General features: G+C 33.5%; 1 protein-coding gene across 1 annotated transcript; it reads left to right on the top strand.

The window, feature by feature from the left end:
* The first annotated feature begins 15214 nt into the window (after positions 1–15214).
* On the top strand, positions 15215–22024 carry LOC120085122 (cellulose synthase A catalytic subunit 3 [UDP-forming]-like). The gene is made up of 15 exons (XM_039040985.2): positions 15215–15792; positions 16021–16074; positions 16312–16507; positions 16814–17037; positions 17133–17247; positions 17339–17537; positions 18273–18539; positions 18680–19025; positions 19121–19258; positions 19436–19561; positions 19648–19860; positions 19956–20220; positions 20355–20557; positions 20779–21129; positions 21227–22024. The coding sequence occupies exons 2-15, from the start codon at positions 16054–16056 to the stop codon at positions 21809–21811; spliced, it is 3249 nt and encodes a 1082-aa protein (XP_038896913.1). The 5' UTR covers positions 15215–15792; positions 16021–16053; the 3' UTR covers positions 21812–22024.
* Positions 22025–23987: the final 1963 nt, after the last annotated feature.

Below are 23987 nucleotides of genomic sequence, written 5' to 3'. Positions count from 1 at the left end.
GAGATTTCCCGTTTTGATTTTGGAGATTTGGATGAAGATGATTTGCAAAGTGTGGATTCATAAATTGACATTTACTTACTGGAGCCTTGTGTTAAACGTGAGGATAACTTTAATTTATTAGATTGGTGGAAGGGGAATTCTTCTAGATATAAGATTCTTAGCAAAATTGCACGAGATCTTTTAGCAATTTCGGTATCCACAGTTGCTTTTGAGTCCGCATTCAGCACTATTGGGAGAGTAATTGATCCTTTTCGTACCTCATTATCTCCAACCAATGTTGAGGCACTTGTATGTGCACAAAACTGGTTACGTTATGAACAAATTAGCATTGGTTTACGACAATACTTGGAGTAAATTGAAGATGAAGAGGAAGGTTTGTATATTCTAAACATATATTAAACATATTTATTCATATATTTATTATAGTAACTGCTAACAAGTTTATGATTTGTTTCTTGGTCTTTGTAATGGGATTGAACGGAGCGGAAAATGCAAAAAACAAGGAGAAGGAGAATCATGATTGACAAGTGTAAAGAAAAATTCTTAATCGCGTATATCGCGTATATCGCAAACAACTCATTAGGTTACTGATGACGTATATATATATGCACTTTGCAATGACAATAGAAGTGATACTACGTTCTAAATGATGTATGCAGTGATGCTTTCGTAGTATGCGTTCGTGTAGTACGTGTCACAAGTTTTCTTACACTAGAACCAAGTATAATTCCAACGCAAGTTTCTCAGAGTGATCTGAGGTCGAACACGGGGATTGTTGTGATTAATGCGATACTAGTGTGGTATATGCGACCGATTAAACAAAAAGAATAATGAATTGGTTTTGAAAAGTAAAATGCGGTAATCAGTAAAATGCAATAATAAAAGTAAAACGATGATAAAATAAATTGCGGTGATAAATAAATTTTAGTGATAAAATAAACGAATAAACTATTAGTATACAAGTTGAGGACTGGCTGTGAAGATGTGCAAAAGTATCTGATGAATGCGGTGACAAGTCTTATGAAATGAGTCAGAAAGAGAATGGGTGGAGGAAAAAGACATCGCAAGTTTGTCAATCTTGTTGAGGACACAACTGAGGTTCTGCTTTCCCTTGGCTTACACCTCTCGGTGATCGGTCGCGTTCCCATATGTCTATGGTGAAACAGGGATGAACGTAATGAACACAAGGTTGTTTGCATCTCTGGAAATACTTTTCTCTTTAGTTAACGCATTCTTCCAACCTTCTTTCGAGAGGTGGAATAACATCTTCAATTCTGCTCTCACATGCAAAGATGCCGTCAAGCATGCTTTAGCTAAACTCAGTCGATTTCTTCAACAAAGATTAACTTACTTGCTTAATCCATTCTCTTACCCTGGGGATTTGTTACACATGATGAAGAAAATGGATGAAGAATGTATGAAGAAGAACAGAGAAATGACAATGAATACGATAATGATATTAAAACCTAAGGATAAGCTTTTATTACATATAGTGAATGAAAGATTAGAGATGAACACACTGGATGAATAGAAAATAAAAACAAATACGGAAAGAGTGTCAATGTCTTGACGATTTACTTGCCGGCGTATGGTAGAAATGGAATGGAAAGCTTCCCTCTCAGGTTTGTTTTCCAGGTAGAAATGACCTTTTGCACAGAGCTTCTTCTTCGGGAATGGGAATGAATTGCTTGCTTCAAAGATTTACCTTTTGGTCTTGTCTCATCTTTCTCCCCGAATTTCTATGAATCGTCTCTTCAAACCAACCTCTTTTCTTTGAATTTGATGAAGCTATTTATAGACTTTGGCTTCTTCTACATCAGTGATCCCACTCTGAAAAGCTGATAATTCCTGCCATGGCTTAGTGGAAACGTCCTTCTGCTCCACGTTAAATTTGTCAGAATCGTATAACAGAAAAGTTATACAATTTCAGAAGTCCTTGCGAATGTGTCGCTCTTTACATCTACGATCGATTGTCACATGTGGTGTAATTGCTTTTATCTTTTATCGATTGTCGCATGCGGTGGAAATGCATTGATCGTTTGAGTCCATGATCGATCGTCGAATGCGCTACAATTGCGTTGTTCTTTTTCGTTCTTGATCGATTATTGCATGCAATGTGGATGCGTTGTTCACTTTTGTCCTCGAGCGGTTGTCGCATGCAGTGACCTATTTTCCTGAAAAATAAAGACTTGGACATTCCATTTTGCCATCGCAATGAGGTTAGCGGGTGTGCTTACGACACTTTACAATTTTCGCGTTTCTAAGCCAATTTCTATACAATTGATGCAACTTTTCCTTCTTTTTACTGCATCATCTAAATAAAATGGTATAAATAAGTTGTACTTCTACAAGTTATTAACAAGCAAACAAATTTGTTTGTATTGATTGGACTTTTGGAATTCAACACTAGTGTTTAGCTTGTTATTTGCTTTTATGTGACTTAAACTTTGAAGGTAGTTGTTTGAAATTTATGTATTGTGTACTTTGGAGAACTTTTTAGTTTTTAACTTTTTATTGTAGTCATTTGGATTGATATGTTTTTATGAGTTATTGTGGATTGATATTTAAGAAATTTGTGTATTGTGTACTTTGGACATGTTCTTATTGTGGTTTGATATTTAAATTATGTTTAGAATATAAAAAAGAGAATATACAAATTTCAAAAAAATGAAGAAGGAAAATAAAAGGCAGAAGAAACAAAAAAAGTAAAAAAAAAAAAAAAAAAGATTCATGAAACCGAATCGAATCGAATGGAACAAGTTTGATTCGATTCGGTTCCATGCATAAATAATATCAGTTCGGTTCGGTTTAGCCTCCAAACTGAATTGGTTCCACCCCTACGGGGACAGTATCCCTGCCCCGATCCTGACCCCGATTATATATATATTTAGAATAATATAAAATAATTAATTTATTTATATATATATATATATATATATATATATATATAATATTAATAGGTAAAGTTTGGAGCCAAGAAGGTCTAAAAAAACCCAAAATTTAAAACTAAAAAACCTAAAAGGAAAAACCTATTTCTCCTTTCCTTCCTCTTCCTTCCCTTTCCCTAATTTCCTTATCTTCTATTCTGATTCTTTTTTATCGTGACTCGAGTCCCCAGCTGCCTACCCATCCTTTCCTTTTCGAAAACTTGAGTCTGCCAGCCGTGACGTGAAGCCACCGCTGCCAAAAACGCCCTAATTCCCTCGTGATGCTAAGTGATCGTGACTTGAGTCCCCAGCCGCCCTCCAAAAATACCCTAGTTCCCTTTCGAAAACTTGGGTCCAGTCCACTGCCGAAAACGCCGCGATCGTCCAGTCGTGAAGCCACTGCCGTCCGCCAGCCGAGCCTGACTCCGGCCCTATTTCGAAAACTTGAGTCCAGTCCACTGCTGAAAACTCCCTAGTCGTGAAGCCGGTAAAATTTCCTTTCATTTTTCTTTCGAGTTTCGTTTTTTCCCATGAATTTCTTAGTTTTCTTCTTCAGATTTTTTTGTTTGTCAATTAAGATACATTTGTTTGTTAATTAAGCATAAATATGTTCAAAGTCCACAATGGTAAAAGTATAAATATGTTAATTAAGATTTGTTTGTGTGTTTGGTTTCAAAGTCCACAATGGTAAAAGACTTTTGAATGAGAGATGATGGCTAAGTTGAAATGAGAAAGATTTCTCACAATAAGATAAAAGGATATAGTGCTTATTCAATTTTGATTTTTCCAAGTAGTATATAACTTTTTCACTTAACTTTAAAACTTTTTGTAATACTAATATTTTGTAAAATCTTTCATGTCAAAATCAACAATAAATTAAGTGGTTTACGTATAAGTAGACATTTTCTCTTATAAGGATTCCATTAAACATAAGTTTCTCAATTCTCTAGTTCAAGAAGACTAAAGAGGGGTTTTTAAATTAAATCTTTGGTAGGTTGAAAATAATGTCTTCATCACTTTCTACAAATAAAGATTCTCCAAGTCCAATTCCAAGTCCAATCTCAGATCCAACCCTAGATTCAACCCCAAATTTAACTCCATGCTCTTCAAATGATGATAATTTGAATGTTGATAATTATGTTATTCTTGATGAGGATATTGAGAAGGGATCTTTAAAGAGGGGATTGACTCGGTTGTTTGGAACCATGTTAAGAAACAAAAAATAGATGGAGTAGACAAAGCGGTTTGTAATTATTACAAACGAAAATTATGGGTGAAAGTAAAAATGGAACCAAACATTTGCATGATCATATTAAGATATGTCCGTATAAAGGACAAAATGACATACGACAATCCCTATTGAATCCTAACAGGGAGAAGAACAATACATTGAGTGTATATAACTTCGATCAAGAAGCTACAAAACAAGCATTAGCTAGGATGATAATTAGACATGAATATCCTCTGTCACAATAAAGAAGGAGATTTAAAAAATTTATGAGACTGAAGAGTTGAAAAACATGACATTGTTGAATGAGATCAAAGGAAAAATTGCCCTTACAATGGACGTGTAAATTTTCAACCACCAAACAAAAGGTTATATGGCTGTCAATGCTCATTTTGTTGATGATAGTTAGGTTTTTCAAAACAAAATAATCAGGTTTATATATGTCATTTCTCCACACACTTCTGAGATGCTTCGTGAAGAAATAATAGAATGTCTGTTAGATTGGAATATTGATCGAAAATTTTCTTTTGTAACTGTAGATAATTGTAGTACAAATGACTCAATGGTTAATATGTTTGTTGATAATTTGTGTGGAAGCTTAATATTGGATGGGAGTTTATTTCATATGTGGTGTTGTGCTCATATTCTTAACTTGATTGTGAAAGATGGGTTGGCAATGGTAGGAGATGGGATCGAAAAAATACGTAGTAGTGTGTCTTTTTAGGTGCATACACAAAAAAAAAAGGAGAAATTTGAGGAAACTACTCGACAGTTAAATGTTTATGATGGTCAGATGTTGAGTCTGTATTGTTGTACTAGGTGGAATTCTACATATTTTATGTTAGCCACTGCATTAAAGTACAAGGCTATTTTTTATCGATTAAAACAACGAGAACCAAAGTACAAATGTTTGCCTTGTTGGAATTGGTGTCCTAATTCTCCCGGAGTCTCGTTGTTTTGTAAAGATACACATTGTTCAATGAATAAAATAAGTGTTATTTAATTATGGCATTTACTCATATCCAATAAACAAAGCTCCTTGGTTATCTTATGTGAACTTAAGCATGTATATGTGATATACAAGTGGATCATACCTTAAGTGACAACCTAAATCGATCTGTAGTATAAGGATTAAGGTGGGATACCTGATCCTGGTGACACTACGGATACGACTCGTTTTGTAGAGGTTTGCAAGTGTTCTAAACTACTTCAGATGGTAGATCCTGACCATTCATGTGGAAATGTGGAGCGGGGGTGTCCTATACAAAGAGTTTGTATAAGACCTGAACCATGAGATGACTAGACTCTGTATATAACGTTGTTGATACTAGAGACTTGCATCTCACCTAAATGACCACAGGTGATACGACCTCAATCATGAGTGTTTTGGAAACTTCTGCCTTTGAGGGCGGTCCTTTGATTAGTATGGGTGAGAGTGGTCAGATTACCAACTCAACATGCCTACCTTTTTGGGGACTTGTCTGATATGGGAGCTGGGAACTCAATCTACAATATGAAATTCACTAATTTCCAGAAGCAGGGATAAGTAGAGAGGTTGCTCCCTTAAGGGCTAATTCTGGGGCTTGAACATAGTGGCCACAACTTCTCTTTAGAAGAGAAGACTCAGTCATAGTACGACTATGATTTATGTTCATTAGAGGGATCAATGGTACTTAAGGAGACATATGTAATTACAAGGGCATAACAGTTATTAGCCCAGTTGTACTTACGAGCGATATGTGAAGGGTTGTCGTACTGCTGATTGGTTAAGATGGACACATAATATATCTGTAGTAAGGAGAGTTTAATTATCGGTCTTTAGTGGAGTGCCTGACAGTTAACGGATGGTGGATCCTGTGACTAAAGAGTTTAGTCAGTTATTCACGTACCGTTTGACCTTCGGAGCTACAGGTCCATGAGGTCCCCTTGGTAGCTTAGATTTTGTTGAGGATCAGTTCTTGGTGTTGATTTGAAATGTTCGAATTGACAATATGTATTTTTATTATATATAATATAATCGGTATGATGTATAAGATACATCTAGTGGATGATTGATGTAAACGAGATTTACATTAAGTACCATGGAATAGAAAAAGAACTATGGTTGATATGTTTCATGAGATGAAATGTTAAAACTATAGGTTATAAATATAGTATGGTAAGTTGGTTATCATTTATGTTTATAATAATATTAATTATTGAATAATTAATACTTTTTCTTTTAAATAACCAAAGTAGTGGGTGGTTATTGGATCATGGTAACTGTGACTTTAAAAGGAAAATGGTTTCTTATTTTGAAAAGACATTTTTTACAAAAGATTGAAAAGGTTTTTTGAGTTTTCTCTCGGCATATTTACTCACGGTGGTCGTCAAGTAAATACAGATTTACTAAACGACAGTTGGGCGAGCTAAACGATAGTGCAGGTGTGAGCTAAAAGATCGTGCAGTATTTACTAAATGATTGCGTACTTTGCTAGATGATCGCTGGCCCAAGGTAAACGATCGTGTAGAGTCTGTACGTGACAAATCGAGCTAAACGATAGACTAAACGATCGCATAGCTTTTGCTAGAAGATCCTATAGCTTTATCTAAACGATTGGGCATCGACCTATACGATAGGTCTCATCCATCTTCCACTTGTCTAGTCGTGTACGCGATCGTTGTTTTTTCCGTTTGTCTGCCTCATACCAAGTCTGAATAGAGCTCACCCTCTGGATTCTCACACCGAGAATACCAAGGTCGCCTTGTTGGTGGTGTCAGACTCAACTCGACACCGTCGAGGTTTTATGGAGGCCGTTCGTGTTGCGGAGGAGATCGTGACCGAGAAGATCGTTGAGGACGAGCGCGAAGTATTCGTGCAGTGTTGCGATTGTGTTGTTCGAGCATTTGTGCACATAGGAGTGTGGAGACACATTTGCCATTGTTCGTAGAGTTTGTCTCCCTTGTTCGTTTGAGTGTATTCATGCTGTAATTTATCTGTATGATTTGCATAACCGTTTCCGAAAGGAGAATGAAGGCTGTAATGCCAACAGGCGCCTATTATTGAATTCACCCGACCCTATGTACCGTACCATTTTTTCTGTAAATATATGTTCATTCATGATTGTAATTTGGAATAGCCTTGTTCCGCTACTCATGAAAATCTCGATTCCGATTTCCTTCATGCCTTTGGATCAAGATTGGGTATTAGCAAAAGAGATATGTGAGAAACTGAAAATATTTCATCACGTGACTGCAATATTTTCTGGATCCAAATATCCTACTACTAATCTTTTTTACCCAAAAATTTGTAGATTGAAATTGGCTATTTATGAGTGGACTAATTATGACATTCAAGAGATAAGAGACATGACTTCAAATATGATGTCAGAGTTTGATAAGTATTGGAAGAAAATTCATGGGGTAATGGCCATAACTGTAGTTTTAGATCCACGTTACAAATTGAAGTTGATTGAGTTTTATTTCCCTATAATTTATGGAGATAGTTTTTTCTTGAAGTGGAAAGGATTAGAAAAATTTATTCAGATTTGGAAACAGAATATCAGCTAAAGCATGGAGGTGAAAGTGATGATTATCACGCTAGAAATTTAGATGAAACCTCACAGAATATAGAATTTGATAGTTTTAATAATTATGACTTATTTGTATCAAATTCCAATAATATGAATCAGAAGCAACAGTTTGATGCATATTTGGATGAACTAGTCTTACCTCGAACATCCGATTTTGACATTTTGAGTTGGTGGAAATTGAATGGTGTAAAGTATCCAATTTTATAAGAAATTGCAAGAGACAGTTTAGCCATCCCTTATCTAGTATTGCATCAGAGTCTGCTTTTAGTACCTGTGGTAGGATTGTAAGCCCACATCGTAACAAACTTCATCCGAAGACGATAGAGACTTTGATGTGCGCTCAAAATTGGATTGCAACTGAAGTTTTGACAGGTTAGTTTGTCTATTTTGTTTTACCCTTTTTTTAGCATTTAATATATCAATAAATATTTTCTTTTATTACAAATATTTGACAATATAAGGTACTACCATGGGAAAAAAATGGTTAAATATCTAGTAACTGTTTTAGAAGATGCATACGATTTTGATGAAGATGGCGTGATGGCTAAGGTATGCTCAAGGATTAACATTATTTTGTGGTCTAATTTTTTTTTGTGACATTATTTATTTATTACATTTTAAATGTAGGAATGAATAATATTCACAACTAAGGATGAGATGATGCCAAGAAAGGAAAAATATTTGATTGTAAAGTCATCATTGAAGAGAGAAAAACGAGCTTTATTAATTTTAAGTTGTAAACTTATTTGGATGTATAAGACGTTTGCCTTTAATTGACTTATTTATTCAAACTTTATTGAATTTTGAGTTGTAAACTTATTTAATAGATTTGTTAGTTTTTAAATTGTGTTTATTTGAATGTATAAGATGTTATACACTAGTCAAATTTCAAATAAAATCAATTGAATTAAAAAATGAGGAATTCGATAAACTTATTTAATGGATTTTTTCTAATCAAATTTTAAATAAAATAAAAATTTAAATCTGATGTTAATTTTTAAAAAATGGCAGGGACGGGGCAGGGAGGAGGAAAATTCCCCCCACGGGACCGGGGATGAGGGATGTCCCCCACCTCATTGCCAACACTACAAGTACGAGCTTATGACAGATTTCCAATTATAGCACCACAAGTCCAGTTACAAGCCTCAGATCATCGTCCACTTAGTGCCAGATATTATTTCATTTATATATTTATTTTGTTACCATTTTATGTAATAATATAAATTAATTGTATTTTTTTATAAATTTAGATGGAATGGTGTATTAGCTACCTCTGAACAGTCAGCAAATATGTTGCTCGTGTATCGAAAAATATTTGACAGGCTGATGCACAATCAGGTAAAAAATGTATATATAAATGAATATTTAAAATATTTTAGATGTATACTTTTTTTTCTGTTAGATTATTTGGACGCTATACACACAACAGATTTAGTCATCCTTACATGATTATTGTTGTGATGGTGAAGACATCTGGTTGACCATTAGCCCTCTTATATGCTTCCATATATTAGAGTGGCATCATCCAGATCGTGTGTTGAGACAGTTTGGTCTGCGACAAACGATACCTTCGTTGTCCTATACACTCCCAGTATTACACCAGATTGATTTTAGAGGTAAGCACGACCAAGATTGATGTCGAATCCATGCGGAATATATATCCTACTTGGATGACATGATTGTTGTGCACAGGGAGAATTAACAAATGGGCCAGTTATATCAGATGACTACTTTTCCTGGTACAATTCAATCACGAGGCGATTTATCACACCTGACGACGCTTACTATTACTACGTGGTAAAAGATTTAAAATAGACATTTTCCATATATATGATATGAATATTTTTTAATATATATATTTTTTTATTGTATAGAATAATTTTATCGGAGATGTACAACAATATTCAATGCAGAACAACTTACCAGACTTTGGTTCAATGTGTCGGCAAACATTGGTCAACATAAAAGGTATTATTCAACAAACAAGATGACTCAATGTTGTTGACACCGATCGAAGACGTACTTGTCGTAGATGACAACGACAACATGGTGAACCTAATTTAAAGGGACATGAAGACAACCCCCATAAGGGAAAAGGGCCAGGGGAGTCGTTTTTAAATTTCATGTAAACTTTCAGTTACAAATTGTAAATTAAAGAACTAATTATAAATCTTTCTTAATATCATGATATATTTTTTTTCAATATGAGTGCAAGATAATTATGTTTTCATTGTAGATTAAATATATAATTAAGTTTAATAATGAAGGAATTTGTAGACCCGTTCCTAAAGTCTTAATATTGTTATACATCTCCAATTAAAAATAATAATAATTAGTCAGTATATTTTTTTTTCAAAAAAAAAAAAGAAAAACAAATCATGGATCGGGTCCACGATTATGGCAATCATGGATCTGGTCCACGAGTTCCCATGTGATCGGTCAACCAGTCAGCCGACGTGGTGTTGACTGGATTAAATGGTATTCATGTATCCCGTACACGAGTTTGCCACATGCAGTCGTGTACCTCGTATACGAGTGGTCTACGAGTTCCCATGTGATCGGTCAACCAGTCAGTCGATGTGGTGCTGACTGGATTAAATGGTACTCGTGTATCCAGTCAGTCGATGTGGTGCTGACTGGATTAAATGGTACTCGTGTATCCCGTACACGAGTTTGCCACATGGCAGTCATGTACCTCGTACATGATTTCACTACCTTAATTTTGTCAATAGTTTAACCAAACACCTGTTTTTAAAAATACTTTCAATCCTACCCTATTTTTGTCAATATATATTAAAATAGCATTATTTAAAAACAAAATCGTATTTTTAAGTACATCATAAGTAAATACTTATAATTTTTTGACAATATATGGGTAGAGGAATCGAACCTCTAACTTCGAGGTCGATAATATAGATATTATGTCAGTTGAATTGTGTTCATTTGGACTAAATACTTGTTGTTCGTCTTGAATATAACTTTTTTTAAAGGCTTAAACATAACTGAAAACTTAACAATGATTATCTTAAAGTACGGAACAATATTTCTATAATACTTTAGTTAAAAAATCAACAATGCAAAATATTAACTAAAAAATTAAGAGGTGAATGCATTACCTATATATATATCTTAGAATAATATTTGAGTGAAACTAATTGCACTCATCTTCAAGCATCTCTGGAATCATAAAATATATAATATTAACAAAATTATATATATATATATATATATATATATATTTTTAAAAAATTATTCCGAATCAACTTATGATTTGACATTTTGAATTGACTACTCAATTATTTTTATGTATGTTATAAGATGGCCACATCTTTCCATGAATCACAGGCCGGCCTCTTCAAATTTGTAGAGCATAGGTAATAAGTCAATGTCATCAAGTTGGATAGATAACATTATTGTGCATTTAGGATAAAGTTTTTCATCTATTTTGCGCCCACAACAATTTTAAGTGGAGATTTTTTTTTTTTTTTTTGTCAAACTTTTTTTTTTCCTTTTAAAGAAATTTTTTATCATTGAAAAAAAAAATCATATTTATACTTACCATTAAAATTTCAGACCAATGATTATATTAATTGGATAAAAGTTAGGTACAACGAAAAATTGTCACGTGGTAACTTTTATTTTTTTAAAAAAATTTATGTATAATAAAAAAAGTGGAGCGCATAGATTAGATGCAGTCATTGTTCATATAAATTTAAACTCTAAACTTTTAATAGTGAATTATAACCCTCTTTTAATTTTATTTCATTTGAGATAAACTCTTAGAACTATCTAAATAAAATTATTCCTTTCAAAATTCTATTAAATCAGTAAATAAAAATTATTATGTAATTCTTTCTAAAGAAACAAAACGAAGACGAAACGATAAAATATCACTCAAATTAATTGAAAACCACTACTATTAATTTGATTTCTATGTTTCTCATTGATACAAGCATATTTAATGTTTCTATATACATGTCGAAATTATACATTAATAAAAATATTCGTGAATCAATACAATTGTTATTTTTTGACTTAATTGATACCATCCAAACGTTTAGAAGTATATATTGTTTCCCCTTTATTATATAACCAAAATATATGGATGCATAAACCAATAATAGCCCAAACTAAAAAAATAATAATAATAATTAAAAAAGCACCCTCATTCTATCAATTATCATACTATTATCGGTAACGTTTGGTAAATATTTCAATAAAAAGAGTAGAAATTTGTTAAAATTTTATGCAATATGTGGCTTAGAATGAGGAGATGAATTGGAATAGTATGGTCATATTGGAGTCCAAATATAAAGAATACCTAATAAGTGAAAATCAATATTAAATGGGGAGGAAGCAACAATGCAAGGATTTGAATGCATGACCTTCCTATACCAGATATTATCTTAAATCACTAATTAACGAAAAAACTTAAGTTAGTAGGTGAATATAAATTTAATTGTATATCATTTAACAATTTTTTTTTTTTGTGCAAAAGGTTTTTAGGGGCCCCGACTATCTTAAGATTACAATAATCATTTATTACTACAGTAAATACTATTTTGTAGTCCCTAATCCCCATATGTTACAGTATTTACTAGTTGCTACAGTTTTTACTATTTTAAGTTTATAATATTTTTATTCTTTGCTATAATATTCACTATTTTATACTCAAACTAAAACACTTTATAGCCCAACACACAAACTATTATAACCCAACTATAATAATTTATGACTATAGCAAATAACTTCTTGTCCCAAATGCTCATTTAAATGTTTTACATGAAAAGTGTTATTGTAACTTTTCTTTTAATAAGACATTTATGAACTAAATATGAAAGTTGAGTATTGGAAATAGGGGAGAAACCGAGTGAAAAGATAAAAAAGAAACTCGTGTTTGGAGTACCAACTTAAATGGATTGAAATTTTAAATTATCAACTCATTGTTTGTTTGATTCAATGTTAAAGAACTTTACTTTATAAACTTCAGCCGTGAAGTCTATGCATTTAGACATTTTTTTAATATTTAAAAATTTCATGTGAAACTAACCATTGAAATAAAAAATTTAGTGGTTATATAACTATATGATAACTCTTCAATATATTTAGTTTAATTTAATTATTATTTTTCTTTAATTAAAATAAATTAGGACCTCATTTCAAAAGAGCCCTTAGTTGTAGTGAATAATAGGATTCATGTTTTGTTTATTTATTTTTTCTTTAACTTCATATAGATATACATATACTTAGTTAAAAGACATATGCATGGCAAGTGGTTAAAAGTATTTTAAACTTGATTTCTATACTGAAAATACATATTAAAATATAAAAGACTTATGTGATTGAATGTGTACGTAAATAAAAATAAGAATAATAAATAATTTTACTTTAGCAGTCAAATAGAAAGCACATGGAAAATAATCTAAAATGGTTTATATGATTTTATTCAAAACTATTAATGAAAAATGGATAAAAAAAAATTAACAACAATATATCCCATGAATATTTTTTATACTTGAAAATTAATTTACTGGTCAGTAATAGATGATCTAAATTTTTAAAATAACACAAATGTTTATTTTTGTTTGAAAATAGTGTATTGATTTATTTTGTTTGAAAAAAATGTATTGATTTACAGCAGAGATAATATGATTTTCTCTTTTTGTTGAAAATAGAGTTATTCATATGTAACAATGAATCACATTTTAAAATTTAAAATCATATGAATATTTTGTATGCTTGAAAATAAATCTAGTAATCAGCTATAAAGGCAGTATAAAGCAGTAAAGAAAAAAAAAATACTTTCGAAGACAATAATGTTACCTCTTCATCGACGAAAATAAATTTCATGCATTCTCGTTTTATGTTTAATTTTCGTTCTTAAGACAGTCCTTGCTCCAAACATACCTTATTATTATTAGACTTTCAAATAATTTAGATTTAATTTCCATTCTTGAAAAATGAACTAAAAGACAAATATAAAATGAGAATACTATCTTGCTATAGTAAATACTATTTTGCATTCCCCTATTAACTACCGTCAACACTATTTTAAAATCATAATTTACTACAATTTTTATTATTTTACATTCATTATTTTTTTATTATTTACTACAGTGTTTACTATTTATTTTTTAAACTAAAATAGTTTACATCTCAAACACATACTATTATAACCCAAACTAAAATAATCTACATCTCAAACATAAATTATTATAACCTAACTATAATAACCAACTATTTGTCCCAAACACCCCTCATAGAAAAAAATTAAAAATAAATGTGTATAACAAGGTTTAAAATGCCAATATCTAAAAAAAAAAAAAAAAAAAAAAAAAAAACTATACATGGATTGGGTTGAAGGTATTTTTGGACCAACCAAAAGGTTGGCAACACAAATGGCCCAAATAAAGTCTCAAACCCAACCCTTAAAATTTAGGTTGAGTTGAATTGTCAGATTATAACTTATTTTTTTTATTTTTAATTAAAACCTCGTAGAATTCAAATGGTAAATACCAAATATCTATGATATTTGTTTCAAACTTTAAATATCATAACAATTTTAAAAGTAACATATTAAAAAATCACAAAGTAATCAACTTTAAACAAATAGAAATATATATATTTTATTAATATATATAAAATTCGGATTGAATTAGGTCAACCCAGTTTTTTTTACACCCACAATCCAACTCAACTCAGTGAAAATAGAAAAAAGTTTACCAACCCAACCCAACCTTTACATTTTGGGTTGGGTGGTCCGGGTTGTTTGATTGCTGGGTTATTTGAACATCCCTAACAAAAATATCGAGGTCCCACTTTTACGAAGATTTTGGTGGAAATATCAATAAAATGTTGATTTCAATGAATATTTTTGGAAAACTTATAAAAATAAAAAATCCATAAAAATTAATTTAAATTAATAAATAAATATTTTATGATTTTTAAATAAGTTAACATGCCTATTATCTATATAATGTTTACATTTGTGACATTTTCTTACTTGTTTTTTTATGTTTCATAAATTTTGTTTACAATATAATTGAAATATCGATTCACCTCTTACGTTGATGTTCAATCCATGAAATGTAGAAATATCGATAATCGACATGTCTACAAAAATTTAAAACTATGCATGCATTAAATATGGATTGATACAAAAAATAAGGATATGAAGATCCTAAATAAAAGATTCAAGGGAAATTTTAAAAGATAGAAAAATGAGGAAACTATTTACATAAAAATAAAATTTAATATTTTTTTGATAAACAACTATTCGTTTTTATTGGTTTCTTTTTGTTATTTACGTAAATAGTTTAATATTTAAATATAGGTGATATTTTTCGCTCTGTTAAATAGATTTAATCTATTATGTTAAAATTAATTAAAGTGTTTTGACATTTTATAAATTAAATTAGCTAATTATTTTTAAATCTATAACGTGTGGTTTTGGGTTTATTACTTTCCCAAAGGCGATTGACTCTCTTATCTACTGTCACTTCTGAACAGCTGGTTTTTGGTTCCATAAAAAAATCAGACAATCCGACCCCACATCCTTAAAAGACATTGATTTGTTCTTTTCATTCTTTTTAATTCCATTTCCCTATTCAAATTTTCATTTTTCTTAATTAATTATCAAAGAATGATTGGATTTCAGAGCGACCCTTTCAAATTCAAATAAACCCATCTCCCCGCAACAGAGCAAATGATTGAGCTGCGCCGCGCGTGACCTGTTAACTTCTCCGTTTCTCTCACCACCAGCCCGCCGCTCACGGCGGAGGAGATTCGCCACCGACCCAGTTCGCCGGTTGACGGGGGGCGTCTCGATTCCTCTTGTTCTGTCCTTTTTCGTATTAGCAGTTTTCTCTCTGTCTACATTGTGTGCTTGTTTACAGCCAGCTGTAAGACCACTGCTTTTTATTGACTCTTGAAACAGAGAGAAAAGAGAGATTCTGTATACTCCCACCGTTGCTGCTCGCCTTTTGGGTTTAATGTCTGTTTCTATATTCGATTCTTCGTTTTATGTTCGTGATTCGATATTGCTTTTGCTTGGAATCGTTTAGAGGTAAGTGATTATCTCTGTTTTTGCTCTGTAGTGACTCTGTTCTCTCTCTCTCAAATGGGGTTTGATTTTTGATCGTTTGAGGATGTGGGGTTGGTCGTTTTATGGGGCTTGTTGACTAATTTTGCCGGTGTTTTTAGTTTGCTGAATCTGAACTTCTTTTAGTTTTGGAGTTTCAGAATGTTGTTGATTTACACTGATTCTTCTTCTCTTATTGGGGATTCTTGACAGGATCGAAGTGTTTAAGAAAGGCAGCTAGCTGCCATGGAACCTGGAGAATCTGCGGTGAGTTTTATAAACTTGTTTGGTTGGTGGGAAAAACATGGAAAAGAGGAGAGAATAGTTTTCTTTGTGTCAAGTATTTCTTCAAACTCAGTTTGTAGCATAAAAAAAACCTTTGTTTCTTAACCAAATAGTTAATTTGATGATCGGTTATTTTGTTTTACTCTCTCATTTCATGGTTGAAGATCGTAGATATCAGTTTAATAAACCCCGTGTTTTTTGATGCTCATTTAAACTCAGGCTAAGGTTATAAAGAACATGGGCCCCAATGCCTGTCAAATATGTGGAGACCATGTCGGGAAGACCGTAGAGGGCGAACCATTTGTTGCCTGTGATGTTTGCACATTTCCTGTTTGCAGACCATGCTATGAGTACGAGAGAAAAGATGGGAATCAGTCTTGTCCTCAATGCAAAAGCAGATACAAGAGGCACAAAGGTTTGTTGTTTCTTCGTGTAATATTGTCGGTTTTTTGCAACATATGAGATTTACAAAATTGTCTATTTTCCCCTACTTATTGTTCTTCACATCATATTAAGTCCATTACGTTGAAAAACATGAATGACATGCTTCTAACTTTCTAGGCTGTTGGCTTGTGGAGCTATGAATTTGAGTTCCCTTTTATGATAAAATATTGGATAGTACGTGATTTCTTTGAAAATTCTTTACCACCTACAATGCGATTTTCTTTACGAACATAAGATGTTTTTCTACAATACATTTTTTTCACTTTCTTTTGTACAGGAAGTTCTGCTGTTCTTGGTGATGAAGTGGCTGCTGAACTTGAGGATGATGATGATGCGATTGATTTAAATTACATTTCTGAAAATCAAAAACAGAAGCAGAAGATTGCGGAGCGAATGATGAGCTGGCAGATGTCATATGGACAAACACAAGATCTCCCGCCTCCGAATTACGACAAAGAAGTTTCTTTAAATCACATTCCCTTGCTCACCAATGGGCAGGAGGTAGTTTAATAACTTATGTCAGATCCTCTTTGTTCTTTTTACAAAAGCAAGCAGAGTTATTTATTTATTTATATTTGAATTTTATACACCTTTAGGTTTCTGGAGAACTTTCAGCTGCATCACCTGAGCATCATTTGATGGCGTCTCCTGGACATCCTCGTGGGAAGCCGATATATTCTCTTCCTTATGCAGCTGATATTAACCAATCACGTAAATTTTTCGCTTTTGCAACTTAACATCTATAATGTTATTGGTCATACTTATTGTATATGAGAAACTCTTGGTTGTGACTATGATATAGCTAATGTGCGAGGCGTGGACCCTACAAAAGAGTATAATTCGTCGGGGCTAGGCAATGTAGCGTGGAAAGAAAGAGTTGATGGCTGGAAGATGAAACAGGAGAAGAATGCTGGACCAATGAGCATAGCCCATGCTGCATCTGAAAGGGGAGGTGGAGATATTGATGCCTGTACAGATGTGCTTGTTGATGACTCCTTACTGTAAGCTTGTTTTTTCCCAAAATTATTTCTTTGTGACTTTTGTTCCTTGGAGTCTAATCGTAGCATTTGGGAAAGCTAGAATGTTAGACTTGCATGAAGCCCAGGGGTGGCCCTAATGGTAAAAGCTTGAGATATTTGGAGATATTTTTTAAATGAAAAACTTAGGATTGATTTGATCACCATTTTGTTTTTGGTTTTTTAATTTTTGAAAATTAAGCTTACTATCGTTACTCTTAGCTTTTATCACCTATTCTTTAAACACATTTTAAAAAATCAACCTAAATTTTGAAAACTAAAAAAAAGTAATTTTAAAAAAAATTTATCCTTTCTTTGTGTGTGGAAACAAGCACAATTTTCTAGAATAGAATACAAAAAATAAAATGGTTATCAAATGAGGCCTAAATAATTAGAACCTTTGATGTCTGGGCTAGTGTTGAAATAGTCCAAACTTCCCTAAAGATCATTACTTATGGAAGGGGTTATTTGAAGTTGCATTATCACTCCCGACATTATTTAATGTTGCATAATATTAAATTTTGGAAGGTCATGTTCTTTATTTTATGAGGAAAAAGGAAGATTGGTGTTTTTAAGTCCTTTTGATTTGAAAATGACTTAAGACATAACTGCAAACATTGACTAGCATGTCAGAAATGAGCAATATATTATACAAAAAGTTCATACTTTTTATTGTAACATATAAGGTAAACTTTTCATGTCAACTTTGTTTGTTTACAGAAATGATGAAGCTCGCCAGCCTCTCTCGCGAAAGGTTTCTATTCCATCATCTAGGATAAACCCTTATAGAATGGTGATTGTTCTGCGACTTGTAATTCTTTGTTTTTTCTTGCACTACCGAATCACGAATCCTGTACGCAATGCATATGCTCTCTGGCTGATATCTGTTATATGTGAGATTTGGTTTGCAATATCCTGGATATTAGATCAGTTTCCGAAGTGGCTTCCTGTAAACCGTGAGACATATCTTGATCGGCTTGCATTAAGGTTGGAAAAGTTGTTTTCTACTTTATTCGGATTCAATATCTTAACCCTAGCAATCATTTTCATAATAAACTAATGCCTGAGCAATCTATTTTCTTTGTCTAAATTTTTTTTGAATATAATGAATTTTGTATGCTTCATAGATATGATAGGGAAGGGGAACCATCACAGCTTGCTGCTGTTGACATTTTTGTGAGTACTGTTGACCCACTGAAGGAACCTCCACTTGTCACAGCCAACACTGTACTATCTATTCTTGCAGTTGACTACCCGGTTGACAAGGTCTCATGCTATGTTTCTGATGATGGAGCTGCCATGTTGACATTTGAAGCATTATCTGAAACATCAGAGTTTGCAAGGTCATGGGTGCCTTTCTGCAAGAAATACAGCATCGAGCCTCGGGCTCCAGAATGGTACTTCGCTCAGAAAATTGATTACTTGAAGGATAAAGTCGACCCATCATTTGTTAAAGATCGTAGAGCAATGAAGGTACTATCTAAAATACCAAAAACAACCCCAAAAAGTAATATAGTGGCAAAGTCCTATAAAAGAAAGCAATTTTATCGGTCCCCACTTTATTGCAGAGAGAATACGAGGAATTTAAGGTCCGCATCAATGTTTTGGTATCAAAGGCACAGAAGGTTCCAGAAGAAGGATGGGTCATGCAAGATGGAACTCCGTGGCCCGGAAATAATACTAGAGACCATCCAGGAATGATCCAGGTAATCTATTTTCGTCAGTTATTATCAATACTTGTAGGTTTATCTTACCTATAAAAGGATCATTTTCCTAATGCAAACATATTGTCATTTGATTATTACAAAGCTCAACTTACAAACGGTCATGTGCATAAGATGCGTGCCATTTTGAGTACAAACTTGTGTCTCGTTTACATGCAGGTTTTCCTAGGCCAAAACGGTGGACTGGATTCCGATGGTAATGAGTTGCCTCGTTTAGTCTATGTATCTCGTGAAAAACGTCCAGGATTCCAACATCATAAGAAAGCCGGTGCAATGAATGCTCTTGTAAGTATTAAATAGCTACAAGACATCTTTTTGTCCATTAATGGGGGTTAAATTGCAGTAGAGTCATGTTCAAAATATGGCTGCAGGTTCGAGTGTCTGCTGTTCTTACCAATGGCCCATTCTTGTTGAATCTTGACTGTGATCACTACATCAACAACAGCAAGGCATTGAGGGAAGCAATGTGTTTTATGATGGATCCAAACCTTGGCAAATACGTCTGTTATGTTCAATTTCCTCAAAGATTCGATGGTATCGATAAGAACGATCGATATGCCAACCGTAATACTGTGTTCTTTGATGTAAGTTTATTAACCCTCATATTATTATGTTCTGTCTCTTAATTAAAGTATAGCCCATTTGGGTTCTAATACTTCCCTTGTTTTCATTATCTCAGATAAATTTACGAGGTTTGGATGGGCTTCAAGGTCCAGTTTATGTGGGTACTGGATGTGTCTTCAACAGAACTGCACTGTATGGTTATGAACCTCCTCTCAAACCAAAGAATAGGAAATCAGGATTTCTGTATTCTCTGTGTGGCAGATCTCGAAAGAAGAATTCAAAATCAAGTAAAAAAAGTCCAGACAAGAAGAAATCAAGCAAGCATATGGATCCAACAGTGCCAATTTTTAATCTTGACGACATTGAAGAAGTGGTCGAAGGTACACCCTTGATTTTAAGTGATCCTTTGTGTATTGTTCCTCTTTGATTACTTTGGTCCTTTTGCAATAATTGCTTTTGTTTGAAAACTATTTGATTATTGGATTGACAAACCGACAAAAAATCTTATGTATAGGTGCTGGATTTGATGATGAGAAGTCCTTGCTAATGTCTCAAATGACCCTGGAGCAAAGGTTTGGCCAATCTTCTGTTTTTGTTGCCTCAACCCTTATGGAAAATGGTGGAGTTCCTCAATCCGCAACGCCTGAGTCTCTTCTGAAGGAGGCTATTCATGTTATCAGCTGTGGATATGAAGATAAGACGGACTGGGGATCCGAGGTTAGTCTACTTTGGAGGCATTCCTTGGTTCACATTAAAACAACCCTACTGAATTGATCTAGAATGAAGCTCAGTTTCTTATTTGAAAAAAAAAAGTGTTTCCTAAACTTGCACATGAACATGAAATGTTAGAGATGGATTCATAAAGAAGTGAGCACGTTTCATGTGGATTTTGCCTGCCATGGTGCTTAAGGACATTCTATTGGTCCTTTTCTTTGCAGATTGGATGGATTTATGGCTCTGTCACTGAAGATATTCTTACAGGATTCAAGATGCATGCCCGTGGTTGGCGGTCGATTTATTGTATGCCAGACCGTCCTGCTTTTAAAGGGTCTGCGCCTATTAATCTTTCAGATCGATTAAACCAAGTGCTTCGATGGGCCCTCGGTTCGGTGGAGATTCTTCTGAGTAGGCATTGTCCTATCTGGTATGGCTACGGTGGAAGGCTCAAATGGCTCGAAAGGTTTGCATATGTGAACACTACAATCTATCCGATAACTGCAGTTCCTCTTCTCATGTATTGTACCTTGCCAGCCGTGTGTCTGCTGACAAACAAGTTCATTATTCCTCAGGTGCAGTATATAACTGAAAAAACAGAATTATATGTCTCTTTATATTGGTTCACAATGGCTTGGCTATGTCATGTAATTTGGTTCAATATGTTTGCAGATAAGTAACATTGCAAGTATATGGTTTATAGCCCTCTTTCTCTCCATCTTTGCAACGGGCATTCTCGAGATGAGATGGAGTGGGGTTGGGATCGATGAGTGGTGGAGAAACGAACAATTTTGGGTCATTGGAGGTGTTTCAGCTCACTTGTTTGCTGTTTTCCAAGGTCTGCTCAAGGTTCTTGCTGGTATCGATACCAACTTTACGGTCACATCCAAGGCGTCTGACGAAGACGGGGACTATGCTGAGCTTTACATGTTCAAATGGACGACTCTTCTCATCCCACCAACTACACTCCTCATCGTAAACTTGGTCGGAGTCGTAGCAGGAATATCTTATGCAATCAACAGCGGATACCAATCATGGGGACCACTGTTTGGCAAGCTCTTTTTCGCTTTCTGGGTGATCATTCATCTCTATCCATTCTTGAAAGGTTTGATGGGTCGTCAAAATAGAACACCCACCATTGTCGTCGTGTGGTCGATTCTGCTTGCTTCCATCTTCTCGTTGTTATGGGTGAGGATCGATCCGTTCACTACAACAGTCATAGGGCCCGACGTCGAGGAGTGTGGAATCAACTGCTAGACTAGTTTGACCATACATGCTGCTGAGAGAACTTTTGGGAAACTTGCTCTATATATTTAAGGTATACATGTCTATAAGGATACATGAGGTTGGATGAAAATAGGTGTTGTATTGATCCTATTGTGTCTTATGCAATTCACTAATAGATGCAATGGCTTTAAAAGTGCTAATGTAAAGAAAAAGATCACCATAGATGATCATTTTTAGGTTGTAGCTTTTTGTACGTGATTTTCAAGTTTTTTGTTTTTTGTTTTTTGTTTTTTTTTTCTTTCGAGATTAGACATTTCGAGTTTGTTTGATAGGTAATTCAGATGCGTTTAGTAGATAATTTGGATTCTATTTTTAAAAATTACTTGTAGATTTTGTGATACAAACACTGCAACTTTTGAAGCCCTTTTCGTGTTTTTAGATTTTGAATTTAAAATTTTCAAATCTAGAATTATAATAAAAAAGGATTAAAATGTTAATAAAAACGCTATTTCATGGTATAAACTCAATTATTTTTATTTTTTGTTTTTCTTTTAAAGAAGAATAAAGTATTTGACAATTATAAAACCAATGAGGTCATATTTGTCTGAACCAAACAACACAACCAGATGGAAAAATTATCTTACCAAAAAAAGAATAAGAACCTTTGGTTGCCCATTGAGTCGATCCATTTGCCATCGAATTTTGTGAATGCCGAATGTGTCTAAATTAAATTTTATTAAGAAATAAAAACAACATTTCTGTTCTTTTTTTGTTATACATTATGTTAGTTTGTTAATAAGGAAGTTGGGCTTTGTTAAGTCCATTCCCTTTCTCTTCCATTCTGTTTTGTTCTGTGTATAAAGAAATGAGCTCACTTGTATTTATGAGTACAAATCAGTCAATAAAGAGTGATCTTATTTGTTTTATTCAATGTGGTAATATGGTATCAAAACGATTTTTTTCCACATTGATTTACTCTTTCGATTCATCATCTCTTGATACACTTTCAGATCATCCTCGTCCGTGAACTCATCCTCACCATGACTACAGGAGAAGATTTAACACCTATAAACTCGAGGATTCCACCTCTTATGAACACTGATCTAGAAGTGTAATTAAATCCATATCTCCTACATCATTCGATTGTTCCGACTGCTAATCTTGTATCTCAACCACTTGCTGGATCAAGCAACTACTCATCATGGAGTAAAGCAATGCGTCTGACATTTTCTGGTAAGAACAAATTAGGGTTTATCATTGGAACAATTCAGAAACCATCAATGGAAGGAAGTCTATGTTTGCTTGGCAATGTAACAATGATGTCATTATGTCATGGATCATCAATTCAGTATCAAAAGAAATTGTTGCAAGCCTCGTATATACTGGAAATGTGAAAGAAATCTGGGATGAATTGAAGGAAAGATATCTTTAGTCCAATGGCCCTCACGTATATCAGTTGAGGCAAGATCTTGTAACAACGATACAAGGTAATTCATCTGACATATTATGCTAAAATTGCTACAATATGGCAAAATCTTGTTGAATATCGCCCTGTTGATGAATACCATTGTGGAGGCTTGAAGAAGATGCTTGAATTTCTTAATGTCGAATTTGTCATGATATTTCTTATGGGACTGAATAAATCATACAATCAAATTCGAGCTCAAATCCTCTTAATTGATTCTTTGTCGGCTATCAACAAAGTTTTTTCACTGATAATTCAAGAAGAAAGACAAAGATCGATTTGTCAGAATTCTTCATCAGTTGAATCTATCACTTTAATGGCAAATATTGATGGAATCAAAAGAAGTGAATCTGCTAAATTTAAAAGGAAATATGGACAACGTTTGATATGTTCCTACTGTGGAATAAAAGGACACATTGTGGATAAATGCTACAAACTTCATGGATATCCACCAAGCCATAGATTATACAACTATTCCATTCATCAGAAAGATGCTATCTTAAACTCATCTTCCTCCACTATAGCAACATCAAAGAAAAACAACACTGCAGAAAAATCTAATCAGTCGACATTCTTTGCAAGCCTCACTAATAATCAGTATTCACAATTGATGACTATGCTGCAGTCTCATCTTTCCATTTCACAGAATGAAGAGATCATCAAAACTAAAACAACTCATGTAGCAGGTACATGCCATTCTCCATTTACAACTACACATAGTAATAGTATTCTTTGGGTTTT

The sequence above is a fragment of the Benincasa hispida genome, chromosome 9, assembly GCF_027475165.1.
Source record: "Benincasa hispida cultivar pf3 chromosome 9, pf3_genome.v1.1, whole genome shotgun sequence".
Classification (NCBI taxonomy): Eukaryota; Viridiplantae; Streptophyta; class Magnoliopsida; order Cucurbitales; family Cucurbitaceae; genus Benincasa; species Benincasa hispida.
This window is presented reverse-complemented; position numbering and strand designations above follow the sequence as displayed.